Source organism: Egretta garzetta, unplaced genomic scaffold (assembly GCF_000687185.1).
Source record: "Egretta garzetta isolate BGI_Z169 unplaced genomic scaffold, ASM68718v1 scaffold68, whole genome shotgun sequence".
Classification (NCBI taxonomy): domain Eukaryota; kingdom Metazoa; phylum Chordata; class Aves; order Pelecaniformes; family Ardeidae; genus Egretta; species Egretta garzetta.
In genome coordinates this window covers 511,895-527,480 of record NW_009260774.1, presented here as the reverse complement: position 1 = coordinate 527,480, position 15,586 = coordinate 511,895, and the positions used below count along the sequence as shown (strand labels likewise).

The 15,586-nt window shown below is 46.7% G+C and overlaps 1 protein-coding gene across 1 annotated transcript; it reads right to left on the bottom strand.

Moving 5' to 3' along the window:
• Window positions 1-3,550: 3,550 nt before the first annotated feature.
• LOC104132915 (cathepsin E-A) lies at window positions 3,551-12,980 on the bottom strand. Its single transcript, XM_009646262.2, has 9 exons — window positions 12,925-12,980; window positions 12,567-12,744; window positions 9,414-9,531; window positions 8,776-8,894; window positions 8,168-8,367; window positions 7,426-7,548; window positions 6,593-6,737; window positions 3,901-3,999; window positions 3,551-3,822 (listed from the first exon to the last, which is right to left on the bottom strand). Exons 1-9 carry the CDS (start codon window positions 12,978-12,980, stop codon window positions 3,643-3,645), a joined length of 1,218 nt encoding a protein of 405 aa, XP_009644557.1. The 3' UTR covers window positions 3,551-3,642.
• Between the last annotated feature and the right edge of the window lie 2,606 nt (window positions 12,981-15,586).

The window sequence follows — 15,586 nt, the reverse complement described above, 5'->3', positions numbered from 1 at the left end:
TTCCCTACATCAAAAGAGAAAAAAAGATTTTTCTCCAGCGTTCCCTCTTTATTCCCTATTCCCTAGTTCTTCTTTTAGCTGAAGCCACACTTTTCAGTTCAATGTTTTCTCAATTTAATTGCATCTGTGACTGTCAAGGAACTCCATTTACCAGTGAGTTTTTAACAAATGGCAAATGGCAAATTTATAGTATAAATGAGAAGTTTTAAGGATACCCAGACAGCTCCAGTCACACAGCTAGAACCGAAGATACAGTAACTGCTGCTCCCCTTGGGAGCCTGAAGCACTTCTCCATAGCGTTTCATTAAAGACAGAGGAGCACTACAGGTTTTGGGGGAGTTTGGCCATACTCCTCCCAGCTGTACATGTGTAGGAAGGGTTTTCAGCAGCTACAGAGAAAGTCTGGCCTATTACCTCGCTCTCTCCTTACAGTACATAAGCTTGAAGAACGGTGCTTCTCTCTGTAAGGGAATTTAAACCAGAAAATAGAGATGACTGTAAAGTCAAAAATCCACACTGAGGGTCCGGTCCCATCACACCTTCTCATTCTCCTCCTTCACACAGCTTCCACCAGGGCTTAAGGTATTGGAGCCAAGTGTTCATCCTCCCCAACCCAGACATCAACATGTTTCATCCCGGCACTGCTACGTCTGAAGAAGCCTTCCCAGCTTCTCATCATCCAGCTCTGCTCATCTTCCAACATCTTCTTCTCAGCCTGGCTGCTACCTAGGATACACACTGCTGCTTTCCACCAGGACATTACCCATCTCATGAGCAATGATTTTATTGCCTCTCCCACTCACTCTGCCAGCACTCCATGGCCCAGCAACTGTGTTCATTCTTCAGTGGAGGCTAAGGGTGGCCACACCATAGCCATTAGGTAGATAAAAGCTTCAGTTAAGTCCCATGGAGGTGTCTGTTAGACATGTAGACGCATGTTGAATTAGGAATGACAGCTCTGAAGTCCCACAATGTAATCTGCAATCCACAAATAGCATTTCACACATAGCGGGCCAGCTCCAGGTTAGCTATAATGTTCTGTTCGTTGCTTGTAAAGAAGCTAGTGCTGGGATGAGTTATCAGAAAAATTTCCTCTCCTCATTTAGTCTGTTATCTCACTTTTGCAAACATCTGTGGGCTCTGGTTAGTATTAAACTATCTTTTGGGATTATGTGCTCTCTTAGGCACTTCTCTCCGTAAACTATTTGCCTTAGCACAGTAAATGGACTATTTTAGCAAATCCAACAATTTACAATTCATGTTCACCAGTATAAACAATATCAAATTACTGCATGAATAAAGGCATTTTGAGAAACACAGTCATCTTGACTGTGTTGAGCTGTCAAGAAGCACTTCTGGAAAAGCTTTGACCTACCATGCAAGTCAACTGGATGTCTACCAGGAACAGCAAGGCAGACCAATAGAAGTTGGCAAAGCTGGAAAAGACTGAGGAGAGAATAGGACTAGGATAGCCAAATGGCTCAGAGCAGCAGCTTGCTCCCGTCAAATGGCCTTAATCCTGAGCAGGATGAGATAGGTCAGAACAAAGAGAGGGCCGGTCCCTGCATGCGCTGCCTGGCTTTCCACCTATTTCTAGGATGCATTCATGCTCTGCGCTGGAATTCATAGAGCCGAGAGGTCGGTGCAGGGACCGACTGGGTGTAAGGACACATCCCACCACCCTTAAAATCCTCTGTCATAAATAACAGATTTCTAACTCTGACTGCAAGCTCATGTTTGGGGAATATATATATGTATTTTAGAAATAGTGGAAAAGTACCCGAGTGTGAAGTCTGCTGCATAATAGAGAAAACAAAAATACCCCGATGCTGTTAAACAAGTAACTGAGCTTTATAGATGGTTTTTTGTCTCGGTTTACAACCAAACAAATGACATTTTTTCTAGACAAATAAGTTAGCTCGTGGTCACTCTATTCTTTAAGAGTGATGTGGACAAAGGGGACACAAGGCAAGATTGGCCTGAAATACATGGTAACTTCGTACAGCTCAACCTTGTCTGCAAAAAGAGACAACTGGCAGCAGATTCCCCGTTGCCAGAGGTTGATAGCCCGGATGCCAAATGTGTAACACAACGTGGCTGCAAATAGAGACTCGTGAAAACGTGCACAGGAGAAAGGGAGCATTTCATACTGGCAGGCAAGATCAGTGTTTCAGAGAGACCTGAAGGCAAACCTTCTCGCTTTACTGATACTTATTGAGTCTTACAACTGAAGCCTCCAAATCTAAGGGCCCATGATCATAACGCTTCCAAGGCCAGTAATGGATGCTGAGTTTGGTCTGTGTTAAGCACATCCAGCAGCAGCAAGTCCCCCGGGGCCACCAGCCCCTGCCCCAGTGATGCCGCAGCCGGGCTGGTCTCCAGCTCCCCAGGTGCTCAGTGCCCAGGGCTGGGGCTGCAGACATTTTTTGGCCTTAGGGAGAACACAAGCAGCCCCAACACCCCAACACATCCTATCTCTCCCCTCCAGGCCACAGGGTGACCTGGATTGTCAATCACTGCCCTCCTTTCAAACCCTCTTCTCCCCCTCTGTAGAGCTTCACCACACAGAAACTGCTGTAAGAAAACATAAAATGAAACCGAAACAGTGCTAAGACCAAAGCCGATTTTGCCGGGTTAAGTTTTATTCACATATACAGGGGCAGCATCAGCTTTAGCAATCCCAACAAACACTCGAATGGGTATAAATTCGGTGAACCTTCTTTTGCCAAATCAATGCAGCTACCTACGCTGAAGCTGCTGAGAAGAAGTGGCAGAGGAAGGGGCAGGAGATGTCTAGTGCTGGTGCATTGGTCTCGTAACTCATCTGAGGTGGAGGGACGCTGCGGTATCCCTTTGCAGCTCCTTTTGCAAGGGTTGCGGTCTGGTTTTCGTAATGCGAATAGATGCTGCTCCCAGCTGCCCACGCTGCCAAGGGGCAGAGGTGTCAGACGCTAAAAGCAGCATCTGACCTAAGACACAGACATGAAACACCAAGACCCAAAAGAGGAAAAAGTGTCAAGCGAGAATGAACCCAAGGGAAAAAGCAAGTCTGAGAGGTGACATAAGGAGCAGGAAATTGTGTGCAAGGAACAGGAATGGAAATCAGTGGCTGCACAGGCATCGAGTCAAATTCCCCTTTATATGAACTGGTTGGAGCAAGCTCATATAAAGACAATTTACGTGGCACTAAGGAAACGAGGTTGGAAAAAACCCCAGCTGTGGAAAATAGTGAGGAAAAGGAAAGCAGTAGGAAACGAGGTGGAAACTAGCACATGAGAAGGAAAAAATTGTAGCCAGACCAGACCAGACTGGGATTAGTTTCCCCCACTCATAACTGCTATCTTGTCAGCCTGGCACTGTTCAGCATTTTTATCTTTCCTTCTCTTTTGCAAATCTGAGTGCTGAGCCGGTTTCACTTCATCCTGATTGCTGTGGTGTCCATCAGTTATTCAGGAAAAAATGTTTCTCAGTTGTAAACATACAGAGATTAAATGAGACTACATAATTTGGGACAAGGATCACCCCAAAGCCCAAACATGACCGCATTTAGGTCCAGAGTTTCAGTTAAAGCCCTTCTTCACACGTGCGTTGAAGATCATTACGTTAACATTTGGGTTAAGGCAGTATAAATGCTATTACGATTCAGTAGTAATCCTTCCTATGAACAGCTTTTGCAAATCCCACTCTGTCATTCCCACGGTCAAAAATGCAGTAAAACGCAGACATAAAGACATCTCCTAAAATCCAGAGTGGGCCAGCGCGAGTGGTGATGTCGAGAGACTGAAAGCCGCTCAGGCAGAAGGTTTGGTCTTCAGTAGACTCCTGGAAGGGAAAGCACGTGTCCTTGCGGCCGCCTGCTGCGGCCCTGGCCCGGGGAGCGGGGAGCCCAGGGATACGCACCTTTACGATGTATTGCTCCGCGGTCAGCTTGTACTCGTGGTGGCCGATCGTGAAGCTTATGTGAGGCAAGCTGGACAGTCTTCGGCAGTCTACGAGAAACTGTATGCGATGTACTGATTGAAACGGGATCGGTTTGCCTTTTTTTTTAAGCACTGCCCTTTGAATTCAAGACTTTTGCAGCAGGGAATAGTGAACTTACTACAGAGAAACAACATCACTTATGGCCCAACACTGCCCTCCAGCTTTCCAGCTCCCGCACTGGGTCAAACCAGCCTAACAGCCCAGACCACTGCACCAAAGCCCCAAGGGACCCAGGGCTGATGAAAACCCTCAGGACCACCAAAAGGCATAAGATGAAGGAGCTTCTGATGTCCCCCCCCGTACAACTTGGAAGCAAAACTGCGTGTGGGGGCCCTGGTGAACCCATGTCAGCAAGGTTTGCTGAGCAAAAGTCCTCCGATGCTCTGGCTGGGACTGGGTGGAGGGAGCTGCCTCCAGCTCTCTCAGGGAGCACCCTACAAGCTGCAGACCACCCCGCTCCCTCCCGTAGCATCATAGTTTTAGGGGGAAAAAAAGCCAGTGAGGAATACAGAGCAGAAGAAGGACTGAAGTCTGGCACGGCCGTTCATTTCCATAAATAATACATTCACTTACTATAACACAGAAGGCCATTTCCTGGCCTTTCTAGTTATTTCATGAAAAAAATGGTGTGTTAAATGGCACTGCAGAATGCCCCAAGCCCCGGAGGGATCTTTGCTATAAACTGTGGTGTTTAAAGTCATTGTTTTAGAGGCTTCCTATAAGGAAGAATCTGCTTTTTTTGTTCTTGTTAAAGCTGCTTTATGAAAACATAGCCATAAATCTTGTGTGTACTTATCAGGTGTCATACCACTGGAACAAAATAAACCATGGGATACAGAGGGGAAAGGTAAAAAAGCCAATATAATGGTTTGTAGGATACGAGGAGCAAAACATAATTCATTCACATAGCCAGTATGTCTAGAACAAATTAATCCTTGCTGGAAAGAGATAAAAGTTCTGGTGAAGTCACTGATGGATGCGCCCACTTATGCTGGGATAAATTTGAGCCAATATTGTCTGTGGTTGCTACAAAAACAGTCACAGAAAGTCTTATTTTCAGGGTGCTTTTTTGCAGAATCTGAGATGCTGGCTGAGTGCTCTTATGTCAGCACTGGAGTATATAAACTTATACGGCAATGACCTGTTTCTTGTTTACATTACGCTAATATAAGTGCATTGGAAATACATTTTTTATCTATATCCATTAGTATGTACTATTATAAAACCAACTTGTTATTAAAGCACACTGTTCGACATATATCTGAAAATGTGAATTAAAACAGAATTTAAGGTTTAATTGAGGAGGAATCAGAAGCTTCACGAGTTACACAAATGCAACTCCAAGTCCTCCTCTTACAAAAGGAGGCAGATTAAAAGTGCACTTCTGTCTTTGATCTTTGCCCGGTGCACTGGGCCAACTGTAACACTCAATTTTCATCCAAGTGCAATTTTGAGACAGGATCAAGACACCTGTGAAGTTAACAGCAACCACACTCGGCAGCTTGACGTGGGGCACTGGAGCTGGGGCGATGTGGTAATTACCCCTGGGCGTCAGCCAAGGGCCGGCAATAAGGCACGGCAAAAATAAGCTGCCCTCTCCCCAGAGGCAGGTGGGTTTAGCCGTCTCGGGCTTGTTATCTCAGTGCTTTTGATGTTACAAGGATTTGGTCGTGCCACCTGAAAACTGCCAGCGGGGAGATGCGAAGGGTGGCAGAGAGAGATCCCAGCCCAGCCCGCAGGCAAGGCAGTGGGAAAGCCTCACCCGCCTGGAGCAACCTCAGCTCACGCCAGCCCCCCCAGAGGGGCACGGGGGGCTGGGGACTGCAGGTGGGGGGCCACAGAGGCCATGAAGCAATACATGGAGGCTGTTTTGGCCCACTGGAGGAGGTGGAGGTGCTCCTCAGAGGGCAGGCAGGAACAGGGAGGACCGGTGGAGAGTGCCAGCAAGGGAGACGCAGGAGAAAGCGGCAGGGAAGAAAGGGAAACCAGCGAAGCGACAGAGGAATAAGGGTCAGGAGGGAGAATAAGAGAGTGAAGTCTGTCCTGCACCTTGTGCCTCATCTGCCAGGAGCCAGCATTGCGAGCATCGCCGGTGCGCGTCCCTCCCGGCAGCCCCAGCGCGGCACTGCCTGCTCTGCTGCAGGCTGGCAGCAAGAGGCCCTGTCGCTGGAACCGCCGTGGGGCTGCGGTTGCAACACCTTTCCCTTTCCATTTGATGCTGACGGGTCTGGCCATCAGCACCAGACCCCTCCTGGCTTGAGCAAGCTAACGGCTATAGCCAGGGACTTTGAAAGGAAGATTTTCCAAAAGAAAATTATCTCTGATGTAGAGTATGGATCAATTCCTCAAACTGACGTGCCCATGATTTCCTTACACGCCAGTACTGATGAGTATGGGAGAGAGGAGGTGGGCATTTGGGAGGAGGGCTGGGGCAGCAAGGCAGACAAGTCAAAACCAGCATGGCTCTGAGTTTGGTGCCGTCCTGGAAACCAGGCTCTCGCCGAGACCTTTCTGAGCAATTTTTTCAGTTATTTTCCCACCCTATAAGCTCTTTGCACCAAATACCAGTTTCTCCTCCTCTCTGGCTGTTTTCTGGCTGTATAGTTTTTACCTCTCCAGTATGTGACGGGCTTGCCCCAATATACTCCTGTAGTCGCCTGATTTGTGAAGAGGGGCCGGTGATAAGAGAAGTGCCTGAGTCAACGATGGCTTCGCAGCCGTGGGAGCAAAATGCCACCCGGCCCTGGATCTTTATGCTGCCAGTGAAAAACAAAGCATCTTTAAGCAAATGGCATATACACCATGAATGAAGAACATCTTATTGCTAGCTAAAGTACCAGAGTACGGTCTGAAGTTAAAACTAGCTGCCAAGCTTTCCCAGTCTTAAAAGAAAAGAAGGCCTTTAAAAGACAAGAAAGTAATAAAAGGAAATGGCATGAGGAAGACTTCTTGTCTGAGGAACCACTTGTCTCTCTCAGGACTCCTACAGCCCTGATCATTTGTTGCCTACTGATGAATTTGTCCTCACCCACAGGTATGCATCTTCATCGATTTGTGCAGCAGGAGAAGGACCGAAGGGATGCTGACTACTTTGGCCAAGGTTAATAGGAAAGATGAGAGCAGGACCTGGAGCTGGATGCAGCTCCTGGGTGCCCTAACCTCTTCACTAAACAGCCTACCAAGAGTCAGCTCAACCATTGGTGTATCTTATTAACACATATTAACATGCTCTCCCAGAAACCAGCTACCCATGTCACAGCAGATACTGAGAACTAATGAACGCCAGACTCATCCTGGTGAACACCCTCTTTAAAAGGCACAAGGATAAAACACTGCAGCCAAGTCCTCCTGCATCTGTATCGCTAGGTGTTTCTGCCTCTGTGGGTTTTACCTGTGGAGGTGAATTCCACCAGGTATTTCATACGTACATACACGCATACGTACTTGTTCAGGTGTATTTGCCAGTAGCTTTTCTCAGTGACTGGGACCCAGTGGATTGAACCTTTGTAGAGGGAATGGTCTATCCCCCCCAGAATCAACTCACCACCATTATCGGTGTCATCTCCTCTGAAAGCAGAAGACAGATTAATGCAGACATGGGAGTGTACCAGCATGTGCCGATGAGATTACACTTAAAAAGCAAAAGACAAACCACAGCCCTTTCTAAATTCAGATATGGATGGCTGAAAGGGATTACTTCTAAATTATAACTGCAGATGTCCTAACTCAGAGCCTCCAACCAACCTCTGAGAAGACTTACTGTAGGCTGCCAAGGGGTAAGAGAGGTGTCAGAAGCAGGTTAAGACACACTGGATAAATTGGTGGAGTTAAAGCCAGGTCCAGATGAGGTAACAACATTTCTTTTCTGAAATGTGGCTATTTGGATGTAGCATAGCATTTCTGTTCATCTCCACTGGCCAGAAGGAAAATCTCTGGCAACTCAGACATGGTGAATCTGAGCTGGGAGCTTTTCTTTTGTTTATGACCAGCTCCAACAAGAATAACTCTCTGTCCAAAATTCATGGTCTTCCCCAGTATGTTTTTCCTTTTCAATCCATATTTTTAAAGGGGGGGGGGGGGAAGGAAAAAGTACTTTCTAGAATTGAAGATTTATACAGCTGCATGTTTGTCTCAACAATTAAAATAGATTTGCTTCTTTTTTAGCAGTGTCACTTTAAAGACTGACCTTTTCAGATAGAAAGAGAAGACGGGTTCCTCTACCAGCTGCTGGTTCATGATGCTGTCAAACACGGGCAGAGCATTGCCCACTGCTAAGGAAGGGTAGCCCAAGCCCAGCACGCCATCAAAGTGGGCAAGGGCAAAGGTTGTTCCTGGCTCAAACACCGACTCGCCAAAGTCCTGTCCCTTGATGGAGATGTTACTTATCTGTGTGGTACAACCGAAAGTAAAGAGACCATCAGTTACAAGAAATTAGCCACATTTCAGGTCCATATCAATGGATTCATTCAGGTTATAAAGCCTGGATATCCTTGTGTGACTTCCATCAACATGGAAGGTGCCCATCTGGGGAGTAGGCTGCACTGATTCCTTTTAATGCCTTAATTCTGTGGATATTTCTTCATAAATCCAGGACAGGACCCAAGGAGAGAAGCAGAAATGCAAAATAAATCTTAGGGATTTGTCTGGGTAGCCCAAAAGCCAGAGCAGCACCCACACCTGGCTTGGTGGGAGCTTGCCCTGCCCTTGCAAGGCCTTTCAGGGCAAGGTTGGTATCTGAACTGCCCTGAAAACAGTCGACCTGGAGGCTGACACCCATTTTAGGTGGAGGCTCACCTGCAGCGTGTCTTTGCCAGCAACGCCCAGAAGCTGTCCCGTGCCGTACTGCAAGGAGAAAGCTTCTCCTCCGTGCTCATACGAATCCGACAGAAAGGACTTAAATTTCTCGTGCACCCCTACACAAAACAAATGACACCTGTGCCCTGAGGGGCAGTCCCGGCACCGTGCCTGCTCCCTGATGTGGAGCCAGACGAGATGCAGGCAAGGCAGATTTTAGTTTGTCTTACAAGGAAGGAGTCGACGGAGGTGCCCATTCCCCCACAGGCATCCCTGTTTTTCCGTACCTCAGAGGGTATTTGGGGTTTTAAAGGCATATTAAGAAAGGGGGGGGGGTGAGGGGAGCACATTTCCACTGCTATTTGTAGCTCTCCCAAGTTTATTTTCATGCCTTTTACACCAGGCACCTTGTGGTGCTGAGGGATGTTTGGCGGCGGCAGCTGACGCCTGCCCTGGCTGCGGGGCAGCGCAGGGGGGCAGAGATGGAGGAGCAAGCCAAGGAGGGGAGAGTGGCCCTCAGGGGTGCTCCAAATCCTCCCCTCCCAAATCCCTGCTGCAGGTGAGCTCCTTGGGAAAGGTGAGACGTTGGCCAAGGTACCCGAGACACGAGGAGCATAAGGGAGGATAATGTTTCTTACTGCACGCTTCACTGATGCAATAAGCAGAAGGGACCCAAAAATTGGAGGAGCCGGTGTCAAACACGACGGTGAACCTCTGTGGCGGCGTGCCGACGCTCACAACTCCGTAGTACTGCGCCTGGGGGAGGAACAACCCCATCAGCCCTGGCCTGCCTGCCAGTGAGCTATTCCTGAGGAAAAAGCAGACCTGGGAGCTTCATGCAATGCTTTCTCAGGTAGATCCGTGCAATTTCATCTAAACATAACTGCACACCACAGGGAAGTGGGTCTGGCTCCATGAGTGGCTGCGGGCAGCAGATTTCACTCCAGCTGCATGCATAACAGTGCAGCATTTTTAAAGTCTTTTAAGCAAATACTCAGCTGGGTTCCCCATGAAGTCAACCAGCCCTCTTGTACCAGCTTCAGTGGTAGAAAGGTCAGCCCCAAAACAAAGCCCTTGCACAACCACGCAGGCTTTCAGGCAGCCTCTGCTAATGTCAGTAAGAGATCATAGAATTATAGAACTGTTTAGGTTGGAAAAGACCTTTAAGATCATTGAGTCCAACCGCTAACCTAACACTGCCAAGTCCACCACTAAACCATGTCCCTAAGCACCACATCCACACATCTTTTAAATACTTCTGGGGATGGGGACTCAACCACTTCCCTGCGCAGCTCCTTCCAATGCTTGACAACCCTTTTGGTGAAAAAATTTTTCCTAATACCTAATCTAAACCTCCCCTGGAGCAACTTGAGGCCATTTCCCCTCGTCCTATCGCTTGTTACTTGGGAGAAGAGACCGACACCCACCTGGCTACAGCAATAAGGTCTCCCCTCAGCCTCCTCTTCTCCAGGCTAAATAACCCCAGTTCCCTCAGCCGCTCCTCATCAGACTTGTGCTCCAGACCCCTCACCAACTTCGTTGCTCTTCTCTGGACATGTTCCAGCAACCTTAATGTCCTTCTTGTAGTGAGGGGCCCAAAACTGAACACAGCAGTTGAGGTGTGGCCTCACCAGTGCTGAGCAGGAGCAAAATCACCTCCCTACTCCTTCTGGCCACACTATTCCTGATACAAGCCAGGATGCTATTGGCCCTCTTGGCCACCTGGGCACACTGCTGGTGCATATTCAGGCAGCTGTTGACCAACACCCCCACGTCCTTTTCTGTCAGGCAGCTTTCCAGCCACTCTTCCCCAAGCCTGTAGCGTTGCATGGGGTTGTTGTGACCCATGTGGCCTCAGCCCATCGATCCAGCCTGTCCAGATCCCTCTGCAGAGCCTTCCTACTCTCCAGCAGATCAACATTCACACCCAACTTGGTGTCGTCTGCAAACTTACTGAGTGTGCACTCGATCCCCACATCCAGACCATTGATAAAGGTGTGAAATGGAACTGTCCCCAATACTGAGCCCTGGGGAACACCACTTGTGACCGGCCAGCAATTGGATTTACCTCCATTCACCACAAAGGGTGATTTGCCACCAGTGATGCAAAGACAGCACGACCCACCTCTGCCAGCGTCAGAGGGCTCCAACCGGTGGCACAAATGCTGTCACAGGTGGGTGGGCTTTTTCCTTTGTAACTAGCAGCTATTAGCAAGTTAAAAAATTAATTCCGTTGCAGAGATTGTATCTGATGTACGAACAAAGTTCATCCAGTGGATAAAGAAACCACTGACTGTCCTTGGATACCAACTGAAGCTAGAGATAATCGGTGAACACGTGAAAGCTGGAGTGAAGAGCTTATCCACATCCCGAATGCAAGTGTCTAAGTGCCCCTTATCTGGCCCTGGAAGAGCACTTCAGCCTCAAGAGACCTATTTTTAGGATGAGGCATTTCTGGAATTCAAACGCAGATAGAAAAGCAATACCCAGTGCCAAGCCTTTTGTAGTAATACAAATATTTGAATAGGTATCTTCAAGTGCATACTTGTTAATTAATACACTGAATATAGTTTCTGACCCCGGAGTTTACGATCTGCATGAGATAATCATGAAAAGGAAGCAAGTGTGCCTTTTAAGAGAATATCCAGCTATATGGCAGGATTTTATTCCTTCCTTTACTAACCAAACCTTTACTGATTTATATGTAATGTGAGGTAGCTCTTACTCATGTTGGTCAAAAAAAAAAAACCCAACCCAAACCCCCCCACAAACACACCACACTGAAACCTCCACACAACTGTTCCTGGTGCTAGCTGGATATACTGGAAAAGCAGATTTTGCTTTGTTATTTTGGTATTTATCCTTCTTTAATAAGCTTTAGAGCAGGCTGAAATTTTTCAGTCTCCTTTGCTCTTCTTCACACACATTTCTAGCCCCTCTTGACATATTCCCTTATGGCCCTCAAGTCTCAGGAAGTTCTTGCAGAATTAATTTGGCTTTCCCTTCCCTTCCCTGTTCAGATGCAGCCTCTGCAATATTTCCGCAACTTTGCTTTCCTTTAGATAAGCATAACAGAAGAACCGAATAAAATAGAAAACAGAGACCAACCAAATGGACGAAACGCTAAACCCAGGAAAGACAGTTTACGAAATGGTTGACCTGCTGACTTGCCTGGCTGAGATCCAGTGAAACTCATATTTTTCCTTTCTCAGTTTAGAGGGTAAATTCAGCCAGGTTAGTGTGAGACCCAGGTCAGTCTCAAATATTTAATAGACATTAAGCTCAGGAGATAATAGAAGAAAAAGAAAACCTCCACTTGGGTTTTCGTTATCACTGATTTATGACTACACGTGATCAAATAAATGAAATTTGGGGGATTTTTTATAAGACGCAAGCATCTGAGTTTCTGATAAATAGAATATAGCTAAACGAAGTAATCAGATTCTGCTACTAAAAACCCAATCCTGAACCAAAACTGATACAAGCAAACCTTCCATATTTGCTTGGAGACCCAACCAAGTCCAATACACATCTATACAAAATAAAATTTGTCACAGGACTACATCAGCCTGCTACCCGGGTCCTACCCATGCTAACTTACATCCATACATGCTTTATTTTGCAGACTGGTAAACTAATTTTTTATGATCTAGTATTTATAGCATATAGCAGCGAGCCATCTCAAGTCCTATAATTGCATTGAGAGTTTAGATTTCAAATGTGCTGGGAAAAAAATCTGCCTTCAAGAGAACAGCGAGTCCTTATGATTGCATTACCAAAACCGTACTTACATTCATGTAATCGTACAGCATTTCTGAAGTGGTTCCTACTGATAAAGCAATATCTGCAGGGAAGCAATGCAGGTACCTCCGGGCAAAAACGTCGGGGTGGTGATTCCTCCAGAATTCCTCTAATTCTCCTTTTTCCTTCAGCTGTTTCTTGATAGATTTGAATCGAATGAGAGGGATTCTACGCAAATAAAATAAACACACCAAAATTAACTGGATCTCCTTTCTAGAGTTCTCATATACTCTTTTTTTAAAAATCTGGGGGGGTGGGGGGGTTGAGACCTCAGGTAGTAACAAGCAGGGGCACCCCCCAGGAAGCCAGCTGAGACACGCGTCAGTGATGCCAGGCATGTTTTCTTACCGTTCCACAGCCACGGTGAACGGGATGTAAACCACAGCCAACAGTATCACCCTCATGGCTCCAAGGGGGTCAGAGTCTCATGGCACTCATTTACTCAGAAGTCCCTTTTTTATACCCCGTTGTCAGTAGAGGGCCATTCGCCAGGTCAATCAATCACCGGAGGTCAGTGCTTTGGCAGAAAACCGATCCATTTGCTCTCGGAGTAACCGCTGGATTGTGCAAATACCGGTGCCCAGTGAGGCTGCTATGGCACAGATAACCAGGGCACAGTCTAGACCAAACAGACATTTTACTAACAATCCTTAATGTCTTTTACATAAATATAATACATGGGGTGGGCTTGGCTCCCGTTAGTATGGGAAAGAGCAGGCAGTCCAAGGACTTGACTGCTTCCCTCCGAGTAAGCTGCTTTTCAAGCTCGCTTTAGTGACGAGCGGCCCAGAAGTGGCCCACGCAGAGAAAGAGTACATGATTCTATGATTCTATGATTCTAATGTATAGCCATTTCCCTCTTACATGGAGACGTTCCGGCAGGCTGAGCAGACGGACATCTGACAGGCCTGTGACAAGTCATCCCCTAACAACTGAAGTTTAATTCCCTATTTATGGGAGAGCCCCGGTCTAAAACTAAATGTCATTGCCACCCCCCCAAAAAATGGGTCTTAAAAGTGAAAAACACGGCAGGCTGCAACATACGGTAATAAACACCCAGCGGTTCGGTACGCATTTCACCCAGACATGTGGAAGCGCTTGCTTGGGTTTACTTTCCTGCGAATTTTCCGAGGTTAGCGGTTCCCACCCCTGCCTGACCCTTAGGTTCAAGTCAAGCTGGCAGAAAAATAATGGTGTCAAAAAGCGACTCTGATCTGACAGGGAGCAAGCCCAAAGCCATTAGCTGCCTGGGAGGAAGCTCAGCCCTGAGCCCACAATTTACTTACGAGACTTTTTGAATCTTTCCTCTGCACGAGGCAGCGCGGTGAGCAACTACATACAGCAGCCCAGCATACATTAAGGCTGAATTTGAACAACCAGCCATTTTTGTTCAAAGGACCCAGCTCGGATGCTGGGAAAAGAGCAATAATGATTATTCCCCTGCTATACATGGCTTGAGCATAGACTGCTCACCACGTGGAGGTGAACTGGAACTAAGTAACCCCTCCCAAAAAGAGCAGCCGCGTGACACTGCGTGGCAAAGAACGAATGTCAAGGACATGGAGGAGGCAGGAGGCATCATCCGCTCTAGCGGCAATGCTGCAGTCAAGAAAAAAACAGCAGAAAAAACCAAATAGACAGTATTTGTGAGCGAAGAAGGGGTCTAAATGCCTGTCACAGGCTTTAAATAAATGTAAAGCAAATCATTATGAGCACATACTAAAGACATTCTTAAAAACTACTCCTTTAAGCCTCCTTCCTTGCTATGTCAGGCTGACTGAGGAGGCTCATGAGAGACTTAAAATCAACAATTTCAGAGCTCTTTTCATTAGTCCCTGGGGTTTGAAATACGTGGTTTGCTTTTTTCAAACTTACCTCCAAAACTGCGAGGGCCACACAACCTGCTCTCAGCAAAGGCTGAGCCTGGTGTCATCACACACCTGCGAGTGGAGCTTTGGATCTGAAAAAGCTCTCTATTCTAATGTTGTATTTAAACAAAAAAAAAAACCCAACCTCAAAAAATGCAGGAATAATAGTACACAGCTTTTATATTGATTTCCGTTTTATTGCGACTTTTTGTTTTAATTTTCTAGCTCTGAGCAATGTTCCCTGTTTCTTCTGGACTCAGAGGTTTTACAGGTTCTCAGCAAGCAACCACGTTTTCTGCCCCGCAGCCATCCCAGTCACTGAGCTGCAGGAGCCTGGCTCCGGAAACGAGAATGGTGAGGAATAGCTGTGGTCATCTGTGAACTTTCAGAAAGCAAAGGCATTCCTCAAGGAGCCTACACGCTCCACTTGATGCGCAGCAGAGCAGATGTCATGGCCTCTGGTAGGGCAGCGTCGCTTTGACGAGAGCAAGACAATGTCTGTGCTGAGCGCCTTTATCGCTTGAACTTTTCCTCAAGTGCCACAAATGCTTCTGGGAAGTCATGAATGGTCATGTTGGAGGGCATCAGGATAACTTTGAAGATGTGAAGTGGCTTTCAAAACACCACCCTAGGTCTACTGAGGAGGCTGCCTTTGCCTTAGAGCCTCCACTGAGCCACTGATTCTCAGATGGATCAAGACTGTTCATTTTCTTGCAAATGTAGCCCTTTATTATCCCACCACACGAAGGTTATTTTTTTCCCCAAATACTCTGATCTCACAGTGCGTTCCAAGCAGATATTCATTTAGCCAACAGAGGTACAAAATGCAGCACCAAAAGGTCATTGTGACTTTTTTTGATAAGCTGGAATAATGATTAAACTCCAATGCAGATGATCCCTAAGAAATAGCTGTCTGCAGCTTAAAAGTTTCATTAAGAAGAAATAATTAAAGTAGAAAAAAATATACACGTATCTGTGTCTATGGACATAAGGTATATTGCAAAGTTATTTCTCTCCATATGGATTATAAAGAAAAATGTACCTAACCTACATTATTAATATATTCTTACTCAGGCTTTTATGTTGTTCTGATCAGCAGGATATCTGAAGGGATTTGCCTAAGGGGCGTGTCTGCCATGGAT